We start from the raw sequence: 19839 nt of genomic DNA on the forward strand, positions 1-19839 counted from the left end.
GTGAACAATAAAAGGTACATAGTAAGTGAACAATTGTTCCACTGTTGTATATTCATTTCCTCGCCATCGAAGTGAAAAGCAGAGTGTAAAACCGAGCATAAAACCCATTTTCCCCTCGACGTGTCTATCCACCCTCGCCGCTCGCGCCTCGCGCTTATGCTCTCGTTGCACAATCTACTATTGTATTGTATTATTTGAAAAAATGTCGCGGACAGATTAGTGTGGGTAAAAAAGTAATACGGTATTTGACAACTCCTGATTTTGCCATATCTTAATATTATTACGAAAAATATAGATATACAGACAGTGTTTAGCGAAGAGAAAATTTGAATCGGTTGAAAATTGGATTTATCATGATTTTTTGAAAAATCTATATACCTGTCACTTTCTCAAACGCTTTTCTCTATGCAGCAAGTATGGCGGTACTGGCGTGTGACGTCACATGCCAGTATATCTTTCTCTGTGTAATCTTGAATTTCAAACCTTTATAACTTTGTTATTTGTAAAGGTAGCTTAAAAATTGTTTTTCTATTCGATAACAGGCATTGTGTAGTTTTAATTTATAAAACATATACAAAATAGTCAAATACCGTATTGGCCCAAACGCCCACAGAAATATTGAGTTGCATTCCTCTAATACAGGCATCCGGCCGCCGCCATCGAAGCTGACGGGTCTCCACTGCGCCGAGAACGGTCAGATCCTGATCGAGAAGCTGAAGAGTCTCGCCTGTCAGATCATAGATGGCGGGGAGAGTCCCGGGCAGAGTCAAAGCGACACAGGCACTGAAGAGGGCCCTATCCAGGTAACCTCCACACAGGCCGTATTATCTGACGTGCGGGCGCTCGCGATCGCATACAGCTGTTCCATTGATCATAATTTGAAGAGAAAGTTGGCAGAGGACTGTTCAAATTTACCAATCTGTCGAGAAATACCCAAATAAGACCAGTTATTTTTTAAACCACCTTGCTACTTAGCCCAGCTGCTGTTTGGACGAAGTTATTCTGTGCTCTCACATTCTCCCCTTTCTAGCTGGACGGCTACAGTGAGCAAAACCTGGTGGACGGCAGTATAGCGGCACGCGGCGCGGCAGCCTGCCGTCTCATGTGGTTCGTGGAGCCTATGGCTTGGATGCGACGCGTGGCGTTGGACCCGCACGGGAAGTTGCACTGCCCCAAATGTAACCATAAGATAGGCAGCTTCAGCTGGGTTTGCGGTGAGTTGCGGGCTGTCTGTATGTATACTTCGTTTTTTAGCATTAGGAAAAGGATAAACAATCTTGACTAGTCTTTTTATTCGAAAATACAAACTGAGACATGGATGCACAGAAAAACCAGAAAAAGAGACCAGCGCTGGGAATCGAACCCAGGTCCTCAGCAATCCGTGCTGCGTGCTATAACCCTACACCACTGCTGGACAGGAATCTAGACACGAATTTTTCCTATGCATACATATCTCAGGTTGCTTATTTCTACTACGCTACTTATGCAGCAGCACTAGCGACATCTATGTTCCGCTCTCATCGAGAGACGTCACACTCTTTCGGAACCAACCGCTCACCCAGACAAGAGATGTCGCTACTAAGCAAGATGAAGATGTTTCGATTCCCAGCGCTGGTCTCTTTTTCTGGTTTTTCTGTGCATCCATGTCTCAGTTTGTATTTTCGATATGGTTTCACGGGATACCCGTAAAAGTAACAAATTTGGAGTTGAAATAAAAAATACAAAAAGACTCCAAATAAACCAATCATAGTCTTTTTATTGCCAAACGTTTAAAAAAAAACAGTAACTATTACTTATGATACCAAAAGAATGCGTGTAAATGATCATATGTCCTTGCTAATACAGTATTTGCCATGTCTTATATAATAAAGGCTGACCAGAATTATAAAAACCTCGCCATATTGCGGAAATCCAATAGAACTTATTCCTTGCACTGGTAACACTAAATTCAAATGTCATCTGTTTACTGCTGTCAAAGTTTAACGTTGTTTGCGCGTGGTATTTTAAAGTGTTATTTTGGGTTTATGTGCGTTAAAGTGTTGAATATTATCCATAGCCTTGGAAGGAAAATAATTCACAATGTATAAATACAATTTGTCATAGAAAAAGTCTGAAGGATTAGAAAACATTCCTCTCAATAACATCATCGACACCATTGTCAATATGATGACTGATAGGTATCGTATTGGGAGGGTGCGAAGTACTAGGGGGGGGGGTGATGGGTGATGAAATCTATCGCAGCGCTCATGGTGGCCAAAAGTAGAAATAGTTCTGGCGCTGTCATCTGTCATACTCATGAATCTGTCATTAACAAAGCAATTTGTATAGACTTTAACTACCTAATTTTAGTAATAGATGTTTGTGTTATGATGCGAGCTTGAATTATTGAACACTGTCCCTGTTTTGTTCTTAATTCCTCTACATCTCGGACATGTCCAGCAACAATTTTCCTTATGAAACGGTTTGTGGTTGAAATTTTATATTGAGTGATACTCACAAAACCGGTCTTCAAAATGATACTCATTTTGATCTGAAAACGATATTTAATTTATTACTAGCGATATAAGAACAATTATATAATTTTACTTTTAATCAAAGAAACCAATAAGATAGCTTTATCTTTTCGTTTTACAGTAAAAGTACAACTAAACATGAAGTAAACAAACCCTGACATAACGAAAATAAAACACACTCTTTGAATAAATTTTACTTACCTCATTTAATTTTAATGGCCAAAAATGAATTCACAACAATTTATTGAATCAGGCGTTACTTTGCGGAGGTCCATATCAATGAACTAAAATAATTTCCTTGCTCACCCGTGACCTTACGATAGCTAAGCTTATGCAAAATATGCGTGTTCATGCAGTTCCTCCACCTCCACACTGTAAGAACACACACAAATCACACAAACCCATCTATCACCACCACCACACTACACTGACGCGTTTCGAACTCAACCAGAGCTCATCTTCAGAGTGACAACCGTACACCATGCTACCAGTTGTTAGACTAAAATTCGATTAAAGAGGAAATTCTTTTAGTTCATTTATATGGACCTCCGCAAAGTAACGCTTGATAAAATAAATTACCCAATATTTGTTCCAGGATGCAAATGCCCGTGCGGCCAGAAGGTGGCGCCAGCGTTCTATCTCGTACCTTCCAAGGTGGAATGGTCGAACATAGTCCAGAATGTACAGGTCACCGTGTGAGCTTCCGGGCTGACTTAGGCACTAGTCCTACCGCCGACGATGAGCGAGAAGCGAGTAGAGCGAGTAACTAGGAACGAGTGGGCGAGCAGCGAGAAGCGAGTGTAGTTTTGTCGCTCGGCTGTAAGCGAGTGTTCGCGTGCGACGGGCGATTACTCGCTCCACTCGACTCGCTCGTGCGGGGCGGCCGCCAAGCTGACATCGCTGAGCGAGTTTAGCGAGTTTTATAGCTCTTGTCGCTGCGACAAAAGATGTAAGAGCGAGTTCTCGCCGACAGTGTGAACAGCCAGCGATCAACTATTAATATACTAGATGAAAACTCGGCTTCGCTCGGGTAAAATGTACACCCATAATATCTTTGAAAACAATTTTTTGCCACTGTAAAGACTGTCGCACTTATCGAAAAATCTGAAGTATATTCCCAGCCTTAATATTATCACAAACGTACTTTCACAGCTAACCTACGTATCGGTATTTCACCAGTAGATAGTTCTCCTAAATCTTATTTGCCCAAATAACTATGATGTCTCATAATCAAAGAAATTAGACCTAAAGGGCCCCATATACGGTACGATTCGTCTGTACGATCGATCTGATGAAAATCGACGAATCGTACCGTGTGTGGGGCCCTTAAAAGGTCACAACGGAGAACGAAATGCAAACCTGTGACACGTGATGACGTGACACTAACGCCACTTTGATGTGATGACTTTGATTGACATGTTTACTTCGCAACGCCAACTTAGTAATTTATTCAAGTTTATATTGAAAATACTCGATAATCCGAATTTTCCGCCTATAAGTTGTCGACTCGGATTGACTAATTTTTTACGCTCTTCAAATTGATGTGCATTCCGTTCGAGTCTACCGTACCCCTTGACGAAACTATTAATATAGATGTGTCTCTTTTACTCACACAGGATCTTATATCTTTTGTTCGTTTCTTGAGCGAGAAAATAGTCGATAGCCAATCGTTTCCTCGCTGGCGGTGAGACAAGTGCCTTACGCTGTTTACTGAAGCGGAGAGAGGTACTCCGCCTTCGTTCTCTCTTGGCCGAGAAAATAGCCGATGTCGTAAATGGCCTGAACTGCTTCGAGAGAAGGATGGTACGGCCGTGCCGCTTTTTTGCTCGACTTGGCGGGGCACTGCCGTGCCCCCAGATAGCTAATCGCTTTCTCGCCGGTGGTGGGACAAGGGCTAAACTGATTTTAATTAACGTTGGCTGTTTTTATGATAATAAAATTATGTAAAATTAGTAAATGTCCGAAAAAACGTTCTCTTTGTAGAAAACGCCTTTGTTTATAAAATGAACTTTTTTTTTTCCTTTACTTTCGGTGACGTCGCGTATGTAAACTATACAGGGTGGCTCATTTAGATAGGTCAGTATGGGAAAGTCTGAAACTATAAGACATACGAAGATCTGTTCTTAGAAACCATGGCATCGATTTTAGTAACAAGAAAAACTGCATTTAAAAACAAACACTTGTACTCAGTACGGGAATCGAACCCGGACGTTTAGAAAACGTACACTGTTTCTGTTTGGATATCGGTAGTGTTGGTCATAAGCAATTATGAAACATGAAACATGAAGCATAAGCAATTATAAATAAATAAATAAATATAACGGGACAATTAACACCAATTAACCTAGTCCCAAAGTAAGCTTAGCAAAGCTTGTGTTATGGGTACTAAGCAACGGATAAATAGAATTATATAGATAGATACATACTTAAATACATAGTAAACACCCAAGACCCGAGAACAAACATTCGTATTTTTCATACAAATATCTGCCCCGACACGGGAATCGAACCCGGGACCTCAAGCTTCGTAGTCAGGTTCTCTAACCACTAGGCCATCTGGTCGTCAAATCGTCAATTATGTTACTAAGAAACACGGTATCTAGAATGAATAAAATGAATTGTATTTCATATTATTTAATAATGATGTATGAATACAGTTTTTCTTGTTATTAAAATCGATAACATGGTTCCTAAGAACAGATTTATTTATTCATAATAAAGACTTACAGTATATACATACACCAAAGCGTCTCTATTACTAGCTAAACTTACAAAACACTTACGTAATTGATAGATACATAATAAATAACTACATTAAACAGACATACACAAACATTTCCTTATTTTATTCAGATCTTCGCATGTCTTATAGGTTCAGACTTGTCCATACTGACCGATCTAAATGAGCCATCCTGTATGTTGATCTGTACTTTTTGGTTGCAAAGCCTCGGAGATACTTTGTGGTAGATACTACATTTGTTCCCTAAAAATATATGAGTAAATACATAGTTGAGAATTAGGTGTTAAATATTACTGTTAGAAAATTATATGGCCTTCAAATTTCATGTCTATAGGTAGTATGTTATAGCACTTAAGACGGGAGATGCCTTAAGCTAAGCTTATCTTTGCACTAGGGTTTTTTTCATGGTTTTCTCGAGGCGAGGAGTACACGTAGAACACAGTTGCACAAGTCTACTACGCGTTTCAAATAACGCTAGGATTCAATTTAGAGATATTGAGAGTAAAATTTTTTTGGGGCTCAAAATAAGAGAACGAATGGTTTTTTGGAACTTTATAATTCGAAGCGGATTGCCATGGAACAGAGCCAAACATACTTTAAAATAGTTTAAACTACCTTATTTATATTGATGTACGATAATAGCGCCACCACATTTTGTGTTTCATTTTGGAACTAATCTGGTGCAGGATTGTTAATGTTACACATAGGTTCAACTCAGTTGTGCGCGCGGCCCACACACATGTGTGCGTGCGCTTGTAAATATACAACTTTCACGTGACGCGGCAGTCGTCGTCCGAGCAAGACGTGTTCTTATCGCTTTACCCACACATGGGGCCGCGCGCACAACTGAGTTGAACTATCTGTAAAGGCATCGATCATTAATTAGCAAGTCATCTAAAGTACAATTCAATAGAATCTGTAAATTTTCTACATATTTAAGACACCCTATCGTGGGCACACTTGATTATATATGTCCCTGTTGTTGCAATTATCATCTAAAAGGAATCAAAAAGAATAATAGCCACATCACAAAGCCTTAGGCAGCCCGGTGTTTATATTAGTAGGCTGGAAGTGTCTACAGGATTGTCAGATTCTATTGAATTGGAGTTTAGTTCAACAAATGAACTATAGATGGCGCTGTATCGAACAGACACCATCATTAGCTCATAGTTGCCAGCTGAGTAAATACGATAAATTTATTGCTAAATTTAGATTTATTACCAATTTCAACAAAAGAGATTCTTCGTAACTGATATCACACGCATTTTCATGAGCTAAAATTTGATATTATAGAAAATGATTTTTTTATTAGCAACTGGCAACATTTCACACAGGCAGCCAGTGAAGTTGCCAGCAAATCTTTTATTGAAACGCACAGTACATTCGTTAGCACGAATTCATCGCTTCACATTAAATACAAAGTTTGAAGTCATGTAAACATTTGCCGTGACCGATATGGTCATCTCATATTTTTGGCAGAGAGGTAAGCGCGTGACCATCTCTTGACATAAGTGCTTCGTGTTTATATGTATGTTATTATTAAATTATAGTATATTTATGACAGATGTTTGTGTTAGGTTAATATATTATTCAGATGCTGTGCTTTTTTGATTATAAAATCAGATGCCAATCTTGTTAAAATAAATATGACTATAAAAGAACCAAAACAATTAATGTTGAAATAGTGTTTTTTTCTCATCTTAACTGTAACCTATCTAAAGACACCTATATATAAATTACCATATATTAGTAATAAATTATTATGTGCGGCAACACATGCTGAGTGGAGACCCTTTTTGGTATCCTGCCGTGTCACCTAGTAACATAGTTTTAGTGCTAGTTCTAGTCTTAGTTTTAGGTGGTACTTATGGAGCCAAAAAAACCTTTCTTTCTTGTTTTTTTAAATTTTATACCGTTAAACGAGCATGTTTTGTCGTCAAAACAAGTTTCGATGAAATTTGCTATGATTGGTTTTTTGGAGTATTTTTGTATTTTGTATTTCAACTCCAAATTTGTTACTTTTACGGGTATCCCGTGAAACCATATCGAAAATACAAACTGAGACATGGATGCACAGAAAAACCAGAAAAAGAGACCAGCGCTGGGAATCGAACCCAGGTCCTCAGCAATCCGTGTAAACAATATTCGTGTACTGATATTTTTGATCAAATTGCTCACCACTTTATGAACTCGACTGTACAAAGGCGAGCTTATCCCTTAAAGCGATGTGTTCACGGCAGCGCGCTGGCGTCTGCGCGCATGCGCGGTATGCGCGCGAGCGGCGTGCGGTGCGCGCGCATGAGATGCGTCTTGCGTTTCCAGCTGTCCACGAAGCGTAGGGTACATCCGGGGCACTGGTACGGTCGGGCGCCGGTGTGCGAGCGCTCGTGACGAGTCTGCGGAATACTTATATATGTCGGCGGTCGATTGTAAAATTCGCCATATCTCTAAATTCCTAGTGTATAATAAACCTTCGAATAGTGACTGCTACCAAGGCCGTGGCTTATTTGCTCTTCTGTGCAGCATTATGTCTAGAGAACAATTCATGAAAAACATACCTCAATGAAACCGGCTTCGATGTATGACGCTCGCTAAAGTCCGTAAAGCCGCAATACCCGCACCGCCACTTCACTAGCTAGTTTTTAGGCGTATAAAGTTTGTTATTACTTACACACAAAACTATTTACAATGTCTACAATCACAATTAATATTTATTTTACAAAACCGAGCACAACCGCAATAATATATATCCGCCGAGAGTTTTTTTGTAGTCTGGCTGACTGCCGCCTTTTTTACGATCGAAGGCGCGCGGCAAAGGACTTGCGCCAATCAGCCACCGACAGCAAAGAGGATGCAAATCAAAAAATTGTTCGCCATCCAAAATACTTGCACACCTAGGCATATCGTGATATAAGAAAAATAAAGAAGAAAGAAAATACATTTATTTAACGCCATAAAAAACAAACATAGAACAAATAAAGACATACATGACGCTAAACATACATATACATATGTGGCGCCATTTTATGAATTGGGATGCACCAAACAAAATAACCTATGGTTTTTATTTTATTTTTGGAAAGAATGTGATATTTTAAGATACCGTTTTCATCGATTTTGAATTTGGATGAGTATTTAATTCTTTATATTTTTCTTACGAAATACACATCTAAAGTAATCGGTGGTAGCAACTGGTTTTTTTTCCCAGTAGTTACCACCAATTTCTATAATAGTTTGATAATAAATAATAATAATAAAATATCACGGGACAATTCACACCAATTGACCTAGTCCCAAAGTAAGCTTAGCAAAGCTTGTGTTATGGGTACTAAGCAACGGATAAATATAATTATATAGATAGATATACATATTAAACACCCAAGACCCGAGAACAAACATACGTATTTTTCATACAAATATCTGCCCCGACACGGGAATCGAACCCGGGACCTCAAGCTTCGTAGTCAGGTTCTCTAACCACTAGGCCATCTGGTCGTCTATCGATCGTCTATTGATAGGATAATTTTCAGCAGTTTATTGACAACATATTAAAAAAGGTTCTATTCTATTCAATATTTATGGAGTTATTTTATCTTATATCGCGAATATTTTTCCTATCTGTTACCACTTAATTAATTGGTGGTAACTACTGGGAAAAAAATCTCATTTGTTACCACTAATGAGGGCTATCGTTTTTTGTCTCACTAGATGGCGCACTGTTGCGTGAGGTTTTTAAGTATGGCTTTCAAAGTCTGTTATTACGGGCGTTAAAACAAAAGTTTAGATTAAAATCATATTTAAAATACCTTAAAACCGTAGGTACCATAAAAATATCCAGCAACCAGTGTTGCTAGGTCCCGTTTTGTTCGGAAAAAAAGGGAGGACAAAAGTTTCCGAAAGACAAAACTGTCTCAAAACACAGACATTCATTGCCCCGTAACGCATAATTGCCATAATTAATTTCAGATATTGCAAAATATTCACAAAAAAATTCTAATTATAAATAAACCCGCGTAGCTCACCCAAAAACTATGAGATTTGACATTTCGGAGACCTCACGCTACACTAGCGCCTCTAGCGGCGAATTCATTCGCGATAGCCCTCATTGCTTTAGTGGTAACCACTGGGATTTTTTTCCCAGTAGTTACCACTGAGTACTTAAGTGGTAAAAGATGGGAAAAAAATCCCAGCTGTACCACTGGTAAAAATTGGTGGTAACATTTGTGAATAACCCAACTGTGGCCGCTATAACAACATATACTAAAGAGAATACAAAAATAATAAAATAAATATACGGTCTTCTCGGTTATAAAACACCGAAACCCTGAGTGCTGTGGTGGGATCAAATTCAAATGATTTATTCAGTAAATAGGCCGCTATGGGCACTTTTACACGTCATTTTTTAAACTACCAGCGCTTTCGGAAAGACCATCATTGCCAAGAAGAATGCGCCGCAAGAAACTTGGCAAAAATTAATTTTTTTCATAATAATTTAATTACAAATAAAATACTTAAAAACTATATTATACAATTAAAGATAAAAAAAATAATAATAATAAAAATACAGGGATGTATGGGGTCCCTTAGTTACAATACTAAACAATAACTACTTATATCTAATGTGTAGAATGCTTCCACCGTCATAAATTTTAAAATAACAATAATTTAGTTCTGAAATATACATTTCAGGTCAAGTAACCATTAAGCTTTTGGATTCCGAAGGCACGCTCACGTCTGCCGCCCCCAAAGTTAGCTCACACGCACTCATGTCACGCTCTGAAAGCAGAGCGGTACCGAGGGCATGTCAAAGTCAAAATATCTTTATTCAATTTAGGCTATAACAAGCACTTATGAATGTCAAAAAAAATCTACCACCGGTTCGGAAAAACCTCTGCTGAGAAGAATCCGGCAAGAAACTCAAATGGTATTGCTTCCGTTCCCATAAGCTCTATGGGATCCCCCCCCGGTCCTCAGTCTCGTACTCACCAGTGCCCCCTTGTCGTGGAACCCCTTTTGGCACACGCGGCAGCGGTGCGGGCGCGACGCGCGGTGCCGCCGCTCGTGCCGCCGCAGGGAAGACGCAGCCGCCGCACGGAAATCGCAACGCGAACACGCGTGCGGCTTGGCGCCTGTGTGCCTGCGCATGTGGACGGCGAGGTTGCCCGCTGGAACGATTTTTTTTTATTCGGCTGGATGGCAAACTAAGTGGGTCTCCTGATGGTAAGAGATCACCACCGCCCATAAACATCTGCAGCACCAGGGGGATTGCAGATGCGTTGCCAACCTACAGGCCTTAGATGGGATTGAAAATACAAACTGAAATATAGATGCACAGAAAAAACAGAAAAATAAGACCATCACTGGGAATCGAACCCAGGTCCTCGGTAATCCGTACCGCGTGCTATACCGCTACACCACTGATGGTCATCAGTCTTATTTTTCTGTTTTTTCTGTGCATCTATATTTCAGTTTGTATTTTCAATTTCGGTTTTACGGGATGACCGTAAAAGTAAAAATTTGGAATTGAAATAAAAAAAATACAAAAAGATTCCAAAAAACCAATCTTAGATGGGATACCTCAAGTGTCAGTAATTTCACCGGCTGTCTTACTCTCCACGCCGAAACACAACAGTGCAAGCACTGCTGCTTCACGGTTAGCGAGCAAGATGGTGGTAGCAATCCGGGCGGACCTTGCACAAGGTCCTACCACCTGCAAAACATTTATCACAACACACAAACAAACACACACACACACACACACACATTTGTCAAAGTCAAAGCCAAAATATCTTAATTCAATTTAGGCTATAACAACTTATGAATGTCAAAAAAATCTACCACCGGTTCGGAAAAACCTCTGTTGAGATGAATCCGGCAAGAAACTGAACGAGGTATTTTTAAACAGATTTACAATATTATTAAATGATATGTATACATCACAAGTATTTAACACAACTTTATTTTTAACACAGAATTATTTCCAAATATCCCTGTCCATGATATAATCATTAACTTTATAATACGTCTTAGATTAATGTCTTCTTGACAATAGATCTGCTAGTTACAGGGTGTACCTATATTCGGTTGTTTGTACCGCCGTCATTGAACTCAACACTTTTTACTATCTTTATATCTGGAATAAAACATAGGCTACTTTTCATCCCGATATTCCCACGGGATAGGGATAAAATCTCGAAACAACCGGGCTTAGAGTCATGAAATTTGACAGGATTGTTTTTAATGTAACGTCAATGAAAACCACGATTTAATTTTCGGAAATTCCCACGGGAATATATTAAATACCCGAAATTTCAATTCAGCTGCTGGATCTAATGATTTACGTGTGCGAAGCTGCGGGTAAACGTTAGTGTAATATAGGCCACTAGTGTCTTACGGAAAGTATTTGACCAGTTCAATGTTCTTTTAAAGTTAACGGTAATCAAAAATAGCACGGTGTGTTCACCAGTCAGCGTGACCTTTACCTTGCGTGAATCCCCACCCGCACACGGAGCAGAGGAACGGCTTGTCAGGCTGATGAAGCACCAAGTGGCTCTTCAGCACGCTCTTCAGTTTGAAACTGAAACAGAAGAGTGCCAAGTTTTGTACTCTATCTATTAGTCGAAAACGTTTATAGATCTCTTGTGAGTCTTGGATGTTTAATATGTATTTATCTATATAAGTATGTTTATCCGTTGCCTAGTGTCCATAGTACAAGCTTTGCTTAGTTTGGGACTAGGTCAATTGGTGTCAAGTGTCCCATGATATTTATTTTTATTTATAGCGGCATCAGTTGTAACGACTGTAGACCGGACGACCGGATGGCAAAGTGGCTAGGAACCTGACTACGAAGCTTGAGGTCCCGGGTTCGATTCCCGGCCGGGGCAGATATTTGCAATGAATAATACGAATGTTTGCTCTCGGGTCTTGGATGCATGTTTAATATGTTTCAGTCTGTATTTATCCATATAAAAATCCACATGGCGAAGTTTTTAGGGTTCCGGAGCCAAAATGGCAAAAACGGAACCCTTATAGTTTCGTCAAGTCTGTCTGTCCGTCCGTCCGTATGTCACAGGCATTTTACTCGAAAACTACAAGATGTATATCAATGAAATTTGGAGTACAGATGTCTTGTAAAAGCCGCTATTCAGTTTTGTAGTTAAATTACAAAAAAATATATTGATAGGGGTGGGGGGGCACTCCATACACGTACCAGAAATTGAAAAAAATGATCGGATCGTTTTTGAGTCGAAAAACTGCGCTTCTCAACAAAAGGACGTAAGTGCCGTGAAGATACTTGTTTTTTTTGTAATGGCTACGGAACCCTATTTTGGGCGTGTCCGACACGCTCTTGGCCGGTTTTTTATAATTCCGGTCAGCCTTTAAAGGTCTTAACAGTATTTATTTACCCGACTATGGCTTTACCTCATGTTGCAATGGTCGCACTGGTAAGGCCGTTCGTCAGCGTGCGTCCGCGCATGTATAGTGAGCTCCTTCCGTCGCTTATAGCGTTTGCCGCACGCGCACGCGAATTTGCGTTCGTCCGAATGGGTGACCGCGTGCACCGAGAGTTGGGATGGCTTCTGGAACGCTGCAACACATTTATATACTAGTTTAAGTGTTAAGAATAGCGAATGGTTGGAAAAAATACTGGAGTATCGAAGGAAGGAAGTTATGAAAGACAAGACACTACATACAACTACCAAGGGCAGGCTACTACCTACTCGTTCTACAATGGATAAAAGGACACAGTGGATCGCGAGGTAACGACGCGGCCGACCGATTGGCTAGAGGGGGTTCGGGGAAACAATAATGTACAACTCGGAATGTACGCGCAATAATGTACGACGTAATAATCCGAAGCATTATTGCTTCCAATTATCATGCCGTACATTATCATGATCGCGCATTATCAGGGCGTACAAAATATTGCGCGCGCTGTAATGTACGTAGTGATAATGTACGACGTGATAATCTGAATCCAATCGATTCGAATGAAAAGACATTTTTCGATGCGGATCGAGCGAGCGCAGCGAGTGAGATCGATATAGTCGGAGCAGAACCGACCCGGCCGGGTTAGGTTGAAGGGCGAGGGCGTGCGAGCGAGGCGGTAGCCTCACTCGCCGCTCTCGCCCTTCGTTAGGTATTTTTTTTATTTCAATCACGGAAATCGTAAGGCATGATAATCGGAAGACAATGCTTCGGATTATCACGTCGTACATTATTGGTTCCCTTCTAGTTCGGTACGGGGTGATAATGCACGACATGATAATTCGTGCACATAAGCACGGATTATCAGGCCGTGCATTAACAAGTCGTACATTAACTACACCCGGGGTTCGGGGATGAAGGTCTTCGGTCCCGAACCCATCCTACCTCTGCCCTTTGGATGGCTGCGCGGCAAACTGCCACACAATACCAAGGTAATGCACCAACAATATTGGACAAACCTAGATACATGCAGGCCAACCAGAGAAGCCCTCCCGACGATCAACCCCGGATTGTCCCGCAAGCTTCGCGGACTTAGGAGGGATAACTCCGACTGCTGGTCGGTGCTCTTACTGGTCACGCTTTGCTAAACAAGCACTTACATAATCTAGGTGTTACAGACAGCCCCCTGTGCAGAGCATGCATGGAGGCATAAGAGACAGCCACTCACACCCTTCCGTAATGCCCTGCTGGCGAACTACAGGGCACTACACCTCGGATCACCGGGGTCGCTGCAGGAAGTCGCCGGCAACGTAAAGGGTCTGCTAGGCTTCCTCCAGGAGCTAGGCTGGCATGAGTGCCTACAGCCTGATCACGCTAAATAGCCGCACTTAGACGTCGAGTTGCGGCAAACAGCCCGCTAATACCTATACTCCCCGTTCTAATATATGGATGTCTGTGTAACCCAACTGAATGTATGTGTGTAAACCAACTGAACCATGGCCCACTGTGGAACGTTTTCATAGAAAAAGTCAGATTGTAGAAACGAGATTTTTAACCATTGTAACTTACTTTTTTGACATTGTGGACAACTGTACACCTTTCCACCATGTTGGTTCTTCAAATGCTTTTCGAACCAAACTTTTGACAGAAAACTTTTTTTGCACATTGTACACTCCAACTTCGGACTATTGACCATCTTTTTACTTTCTTTAACCTTTATTTCATCTTTAGCTGGGTTGAACGTTGACACCGGTTCAATACTCTCATTATTGTCAAATATATCTTCTGTTTCTGCAAACAGAGGTTCCGTATGTTTGTTTGTTTCAACTATAACACTCCGTTGGTTGACTAGATTGAGGAGTGTTGTGTTGATGTGCTGCGCTTCACTTATATATGAATATGCGGCGTCAATTTTGACTGTGCAGTCATAGCAGAACTGTTTGGGTAAGCTGTCATCTTCTGATATCTGAAATAAACACATTATTATAAAATTCATAATAATTTGAGCGTACTTATATATGCCGTGTGGTGTCGGGTTAGAATTACACCTTTCCATCTCTTCCGTGGATGTCGTAAGAGGCGACAAAGGATATAAGGTTAAGGTATACCGTAGGCGACGGGCTAGCAACCTGTCACTATTGTACCGTTTTTGTCAAACTTAAAACCAAAAATTGCTAAAAGTGGCTCCGAAGCGGTAACGTTTCGTGTGCTCTGCCTACCCCATTTGGGAATACAGGCGTGATGTTTGTGTGTGTGTGTTATATATGCCTGATAAGATAAGAATTTAAAAAAAATTCAAAAAGTCTTATTAAAGGCATTGTTCAACTTGTTTTCTCAAAAACTATACCCACACGAAATCATGGAGCTTTGTTAGTATATTTGGGAGCCGTGGTGGCCGAGTGGTTTGACCTATGGCCTCTCAAGCAGAGGATTGTGGGTTCAATTCAAACCCCGGCTGGCACCTCTGAGTTTTTTGAAATTCATGTGCGGAATTACATTTGAAACTTACCACGAGCTTTACGGTGAAGGAAAATATCGTGAGGAAACCTGCACAACAAACCTGCGAAGCAATTCAACAGTGTGTGTGAAGTTCCCAGTCCGCACTGGGCCCGCGTGGGAACTACTGCCCAAGCCCTCTTTTTCCGAGAGGAGGCCTGTGCCCTGCAGTGGGACGTATATAGGCTGGGATGATGATGATATAAACTTTCCATGAAAATTATCTAACTGATGGTAAACGAACGCTCAGCTATTTCCGTGGTTAAGCCGAAGCCAAGATCGAATACATCTTTCATAAATGATTTTATGTCCTGTAGTCCTATTTGGGCAAGCCGGTGGGAGTAGGGTTCTAGGGGTGGTCTAGGGCCCAGTCTGGAAATCAGTGCTGGACCTCGATGTCCAGCACAGAGACCGTTAGCCATTGTCACACTACACTACACTACATCCTTATTTATATTGGTAGTGTTTGATAGTATAATTTGTTATTTTTTTTTTATTTACAAACATTTTTATTATTTTCTGTTTAACCTTAATGGATTGTTTTTTTTGGTGGCACTAAAGATTTTAGAATTTGAAAAACACTGGCAACACTGCATTAAATTCGTTGATTAGTTTTATTTGATGGATAAATATGATGCCGTCTCCGTCTCTCCTATTCGAACAAAACAAACAGAGACAACATCACATTTATCCGTCAAATAAATTTAATCAATTAGATGGTGAAAAAGGGGGTTAACTGTGCCGTCGGCGAAAAGTGTCGTTATTTTATGCTATGTAAAGAGCCGGTAAAAATAATAATAAAAGGTATATGATAGTGGTAAATTACAATAAGTACATTGTCAGCCAAAATAAAATTAGAATTAAATTTAAAAATAATAATAACAAATTTCTACTATGTCAAATTTAATAAATTGGAAAGATCAATAAATAAGAAATTACCAAATAAATCAATCGTTAATGTAGGTTTAATTCGTAGGGCATAGACTCTTCTAGGGTACCTGATGAGCTAGGATGAGATCGTATGTAGCGAGATAAATAAATTGTTCTTCAACTTTACCTGAATGTTTGTACAGAAACTGTACATGTACGTTGTTCTATTGTCAAAATTTACTCGCTCCCATAACGCCACTTCTTTCATACAACTTCTACACAAATTCGAAGTATCCATGTTAATATATAGAGTTACATATTTAAAGTTAAATACTTTTGGCTTTGACTGAAAATATTTTCATTAAAACATTTTGCAATGTTTTGAATTAGTCCCGAATCGATAAATATAAATTGCAATGTTTTGATTGAAACAACTTATTTTCACACTAATATTTCATTACTGTTAATAAAAATATTAACTCTATTTTAACTATCTTGAAGGTTTACTTTTACATGACAATAAATCTAGCGGATCTGTTAGGAGTTGCGGAGTTGCTACCGTAACGTAGCGTAGATGTCATTTACGTTTAATTTCTGCAAAGGATTTCTTCTGCAGGAAATTGGATTATCAATGTGCAATATATGTGACAAAATTGAAATATCTCTACCTGAATATTATTATTAAGATAACAAAAATGAAATATCAAAGCAAATCCAGTTTTCAAAAAATAATTACAGCAATTTTTTCCTCTTGACGAATAAGACGACTAGCGCCATCTGTGCTTGAATTTTCTTATGCTAGTTATGCTACTCCCCGATAGATGGCAAAGCAATATTAGAAACTTTACATCGTACGTATAAAATCAAACCAGTCTTCAGCACGAGGGAAAAATATTTTTGGAAATTCATGTTAACAAAACTTGCTCGATGACTGAAAGTACGAAAAATACCAATGTTTGTTAACGATAAAGTAACGGCTATGGAGAGAGCTATGCTCGGAGTTTCTTTGTGCGACAGAATCGTAATACGGGAATTCGCCGAAGTAGGTACTAGAGTCACCGACATAGCCCAAACAGTAAGGTGGAGTGGCATTGGGCAGGGCCTATCTACAAAGTACAAAATTCGAAATTCGTATCTTGCCGTCCCGCTGACGCTAATATTATTTAATACGAGAGTGAGAGGGACGAACGGTACGAACTTCGATTTTCGAATTTCGGAGTAGACCCTCTGGGCCAATTCAATGAGGGTATCGTTTTTTGTCTCACTAGATGGCGCACTGTTGCGTGAGGTTTTTAAGTATGGCTTTCAAGTCTGTTATTACGGGCGTGAAAACAAAGTTCAGATTAAAATCATATTTAATACACCTTAAAACCGTACCATAAAAATATCGAGCATGCCACAGTGTTGCATAGTCCCCATTTTGTTCGGAAAAAAGGGAGGACAAAGGTTTCCGAAAGACAAAACTGTCTCAAAACACAGACATTCATTGCCCCGGAACGCATATTTGCCATAATTAATTTCATATATTGCAATATATTCACAAAATTATTCTAATTATAAATAAACCCACGTAGCTCACCCAAAAACTATGAGATTTGACATTTCGCAGACCTCACGCTACACTAGCGCCTCTAGCGGCGAATTCATACGCGATAGCCCTCATTGCACAACAAATTACAGGCTAATAGTATTAGCGATCTAGTTTTTTCTGTTTCGTGTTAGCGATGTATTGAAATTCACTAATAAGTAGGTACTATTTGCTTATAATTTTTCATGAAAGTTAAAATATTTTCAGCGGCACAAAATTTGGCCCACCCTTCATACAAAATTACCGATTCTGCAAACATTTGAGGGCCAGATTATTGCCGCTCAGTATATTTTATTGAATTCTTTAGTTTAGTGTTTACAAATAGTGACTTCCTTTTAAAGTAGGTATGGAAATACTTGTGATAGGAGACGCAGGAGAGAGGAGAGTAATGCAATGAGGGTTTTCACATAAGCGAAATATCGCTAGATGGCGTTAGTATCGCGGGGGCCGTTTGACGTTTGACCACAGAATATATAATAGTACTGACGTACAGAATGGCCACGCTCCGCCCCGCACCGGTTCGAGTTACCCCACCCCTCAAGCGCAGATTGCAGGAAAACCGCAGGAAAGCAGTCGGGCGCGCAACGCACGCAGCGCACTAAGTTCGGGAGCAATAACTTTGCGAAATGGTGATATACTGTGCATTGTATGGGTGTTTGTCAACAGCCAAAGATAAGAAAAGGAGTTTTTTTCGATTTCCGAAGGACGAAAAAAGGTAGGTAAGGTACCTAACCAACTTTAATTAGCAACATGTACAATGTACTTAGGTATTAGGTAACTGAGGAAAAAACCAATACCTAGGTTTAAAAGTGTGTACCTATAATGTATAAATAGACGTCTTATATTAGTAGGTAGGTATTTGTAAAATTGATTTGTTAATTCTCTCCTATCAATAGACCAATATATATCTTATCTACACACACTATACTAATTATATAACAAATTGTCTAAAAGTATCGCGATTAATACATGAAATAACTAATTAGGTACCGAATAATTCGTTCAAGTTTGTAGTCATATATTTATTGTAATCTATATAAATAAATATGAATAGTTAAATGTGTTGCTAAGCGCAAAATTTGAAAACAGCGGTACCGATTTCGTTTATTCTTATTTTGTTGTGTTCGTTATTGTCAAAAAATACAACGGGGGCGACGCCGCGGGCAACAGCTAGTGTAAAATAATAATGCTTAAATACATAGACAGACACATTTTAAGTAGGTTTAAATAAAAATATATGATTAACCATTACATTTATTTACACATCTAAGCCATACCTACATACCCTATAGTACTAGGGTTTTGCGATAGCCCTGTGTGTCTTACGCACACATTGACGCGTGTACAGACGTCGTCGTGCCTATGTAGATTCAAGAACGCGTATTTTGTATGGCGTGGCCGCCCTGTGGTTTGACGTTGGCTCGTGATTGGTTAAATAACTAAATGAGCCAATCGCAAGCAAACGTCAAACGGACTTCACGATACTAACGCCATCTAGCAAGAACAGGAAGAACAAGAAGAAAACAAGAAGGAATCTAGGAAGAACATATTATGTGATTTTCCCACTAACGTCGATAAGCCAAAGGCTACTAGAAACACAGGGAAGCTTAAAGTTCCATCTTACAGACTGGCTAAAACCAAAAAGTCTTTTCTGGGAAATTGCATACGTTTTTTATAATAAAATTCCAAAAAATATTATAAATGAAACGGATACAAAATTCAGATCTATTGTCAAGAAGACATTAATATCAAAGGCGTATTATAAAGTTAATGATTATATCATGGACAGGGATATTTGGAAATAATTCCGATCCGCATTAGCGATCCCTTCAAATAGCGAACCTACTGTGTTAAAAATAAAGTTGTGTTAAATACTTGTGATGTATACATATCATTTAATAATATTGTAAATCTGTTTTAAAAAAAAAAAATATATACCTCGTTGAGTTTCTTGCCGGATTCTTCTCAGCAGAGGTTTTTCCGAACCGGTGGTAGTTTTTTTTTTTGACATTCATATGTGCTTGTTATAGCCTAAATTGAATAAAGATATTTTGACTTTGACTTTGACTTTGACTAGCGATATTTCACCTGTGTGAAAACCCTGGGCCCAGGTTGTATCACTCGCAGAACGGATTATCTTTGTGGGACAAGTGGCGACCGCGAAACTGAAGACCCACCTTTGGCAGTCCTCTCCTCCGTCTAGG

The 19839-nt window shown here is 39.5% G+C and overlaps 2 protein-coding genes across 2 annotated transcripts in view; one reads left to right on the forward strand and one right to left on the reverse strand.

Moving 5' to 3' along the window:
- LOC141438019 (dual specificity protein phosphatase MPK-4-like) overlaps positions 1 to 7125 on the forward strand; it is a 7994-nt gene extending 869 nt beyond the window's left edge. Inside the window, exons 2-4 of the mRNA XM_074101646.1 lie at positions 614 to 803; positions 1031 to 1214; positions 3109 to 7125. Of these exons, the coding sequence (XP_073957747.1) occupies positions 614 to 803; positions 1031 to 1214; positions 3109 to 3212 (478 nt within the window). The 3' untranslated portion in view covers positions 3213 to 7125. The remainder of the gene's footprint in view (positions 1 to 613; positions 804 to 1030; positions 1215 to 3108) is intronic.
- Positions 7126 to 7214: 89 nt separating this feature from the next.
- LOC141436618 (uncharacterized) lies at positions 7215 to 16431 on the reverse strand. Its single transcript, XM_074099650.1, has 6 exons — positions 16235 to 16431; positions 14251 to 14647; positions 12676 to 12841; positions 11736 to 11830; positions 10240 to 10418; positions 7215 to 7649 (listed from the first exon to the last, which is right to left on the reverse strand). The coding sequence occupies exons 1-6, from the start codon at positions 16343 to 16345 to the stop codon at positions 7485 to 7487; spliced, it is 1113 nt and encodes a 370-aa protein (XP_073955751.1). The 5' UTR covers positions 16346 to 16431; the 3' UTR covers positions 7215 to 7484.
- Between the last annotated feature and the right edge of the window lie 3408 nt (positions 16432 to 19839).

Source organism: Choristoneura fumiferana, chromosome Z, assembly GCF_025370935.1.
Source record: "Choristoneura fumiferana chromosome Z, NRCan_CFum_1, whole genome shotgun sequence".
NCBI lineage: Eukaryota > Metazoa > Arthropoda > Insecta > Lepidoptera > Tortricidae > Choristoneura > Choristoneura fumiferana.

Excerpts from the sequence above, each read along its gene's own strand:
- LOC141436618 (XM_074099650.1), bottom strand. The coding sequence starts at position 16,345 with ATGGATACTTCGAATTTGTGTAGAAGTTGTATGAAAGAAGTGGCGTTA. Across the intron at positions 12,842-14,250 it reads TTGTCCACAATGTCAAAAAA|CGTTCCAGAAGCCATCCCAA; the intron begins GTAAGTTACAAT and ends AATGTGTTGCAG. Across the intron at positions 7,650-10,239 it reads TCCACGACAAGGGGGCACTG|ACTCGTCACGAGCGCTCGCA; the intron begins GTGAGTACGAGA and ends AGTATTCCGCAG.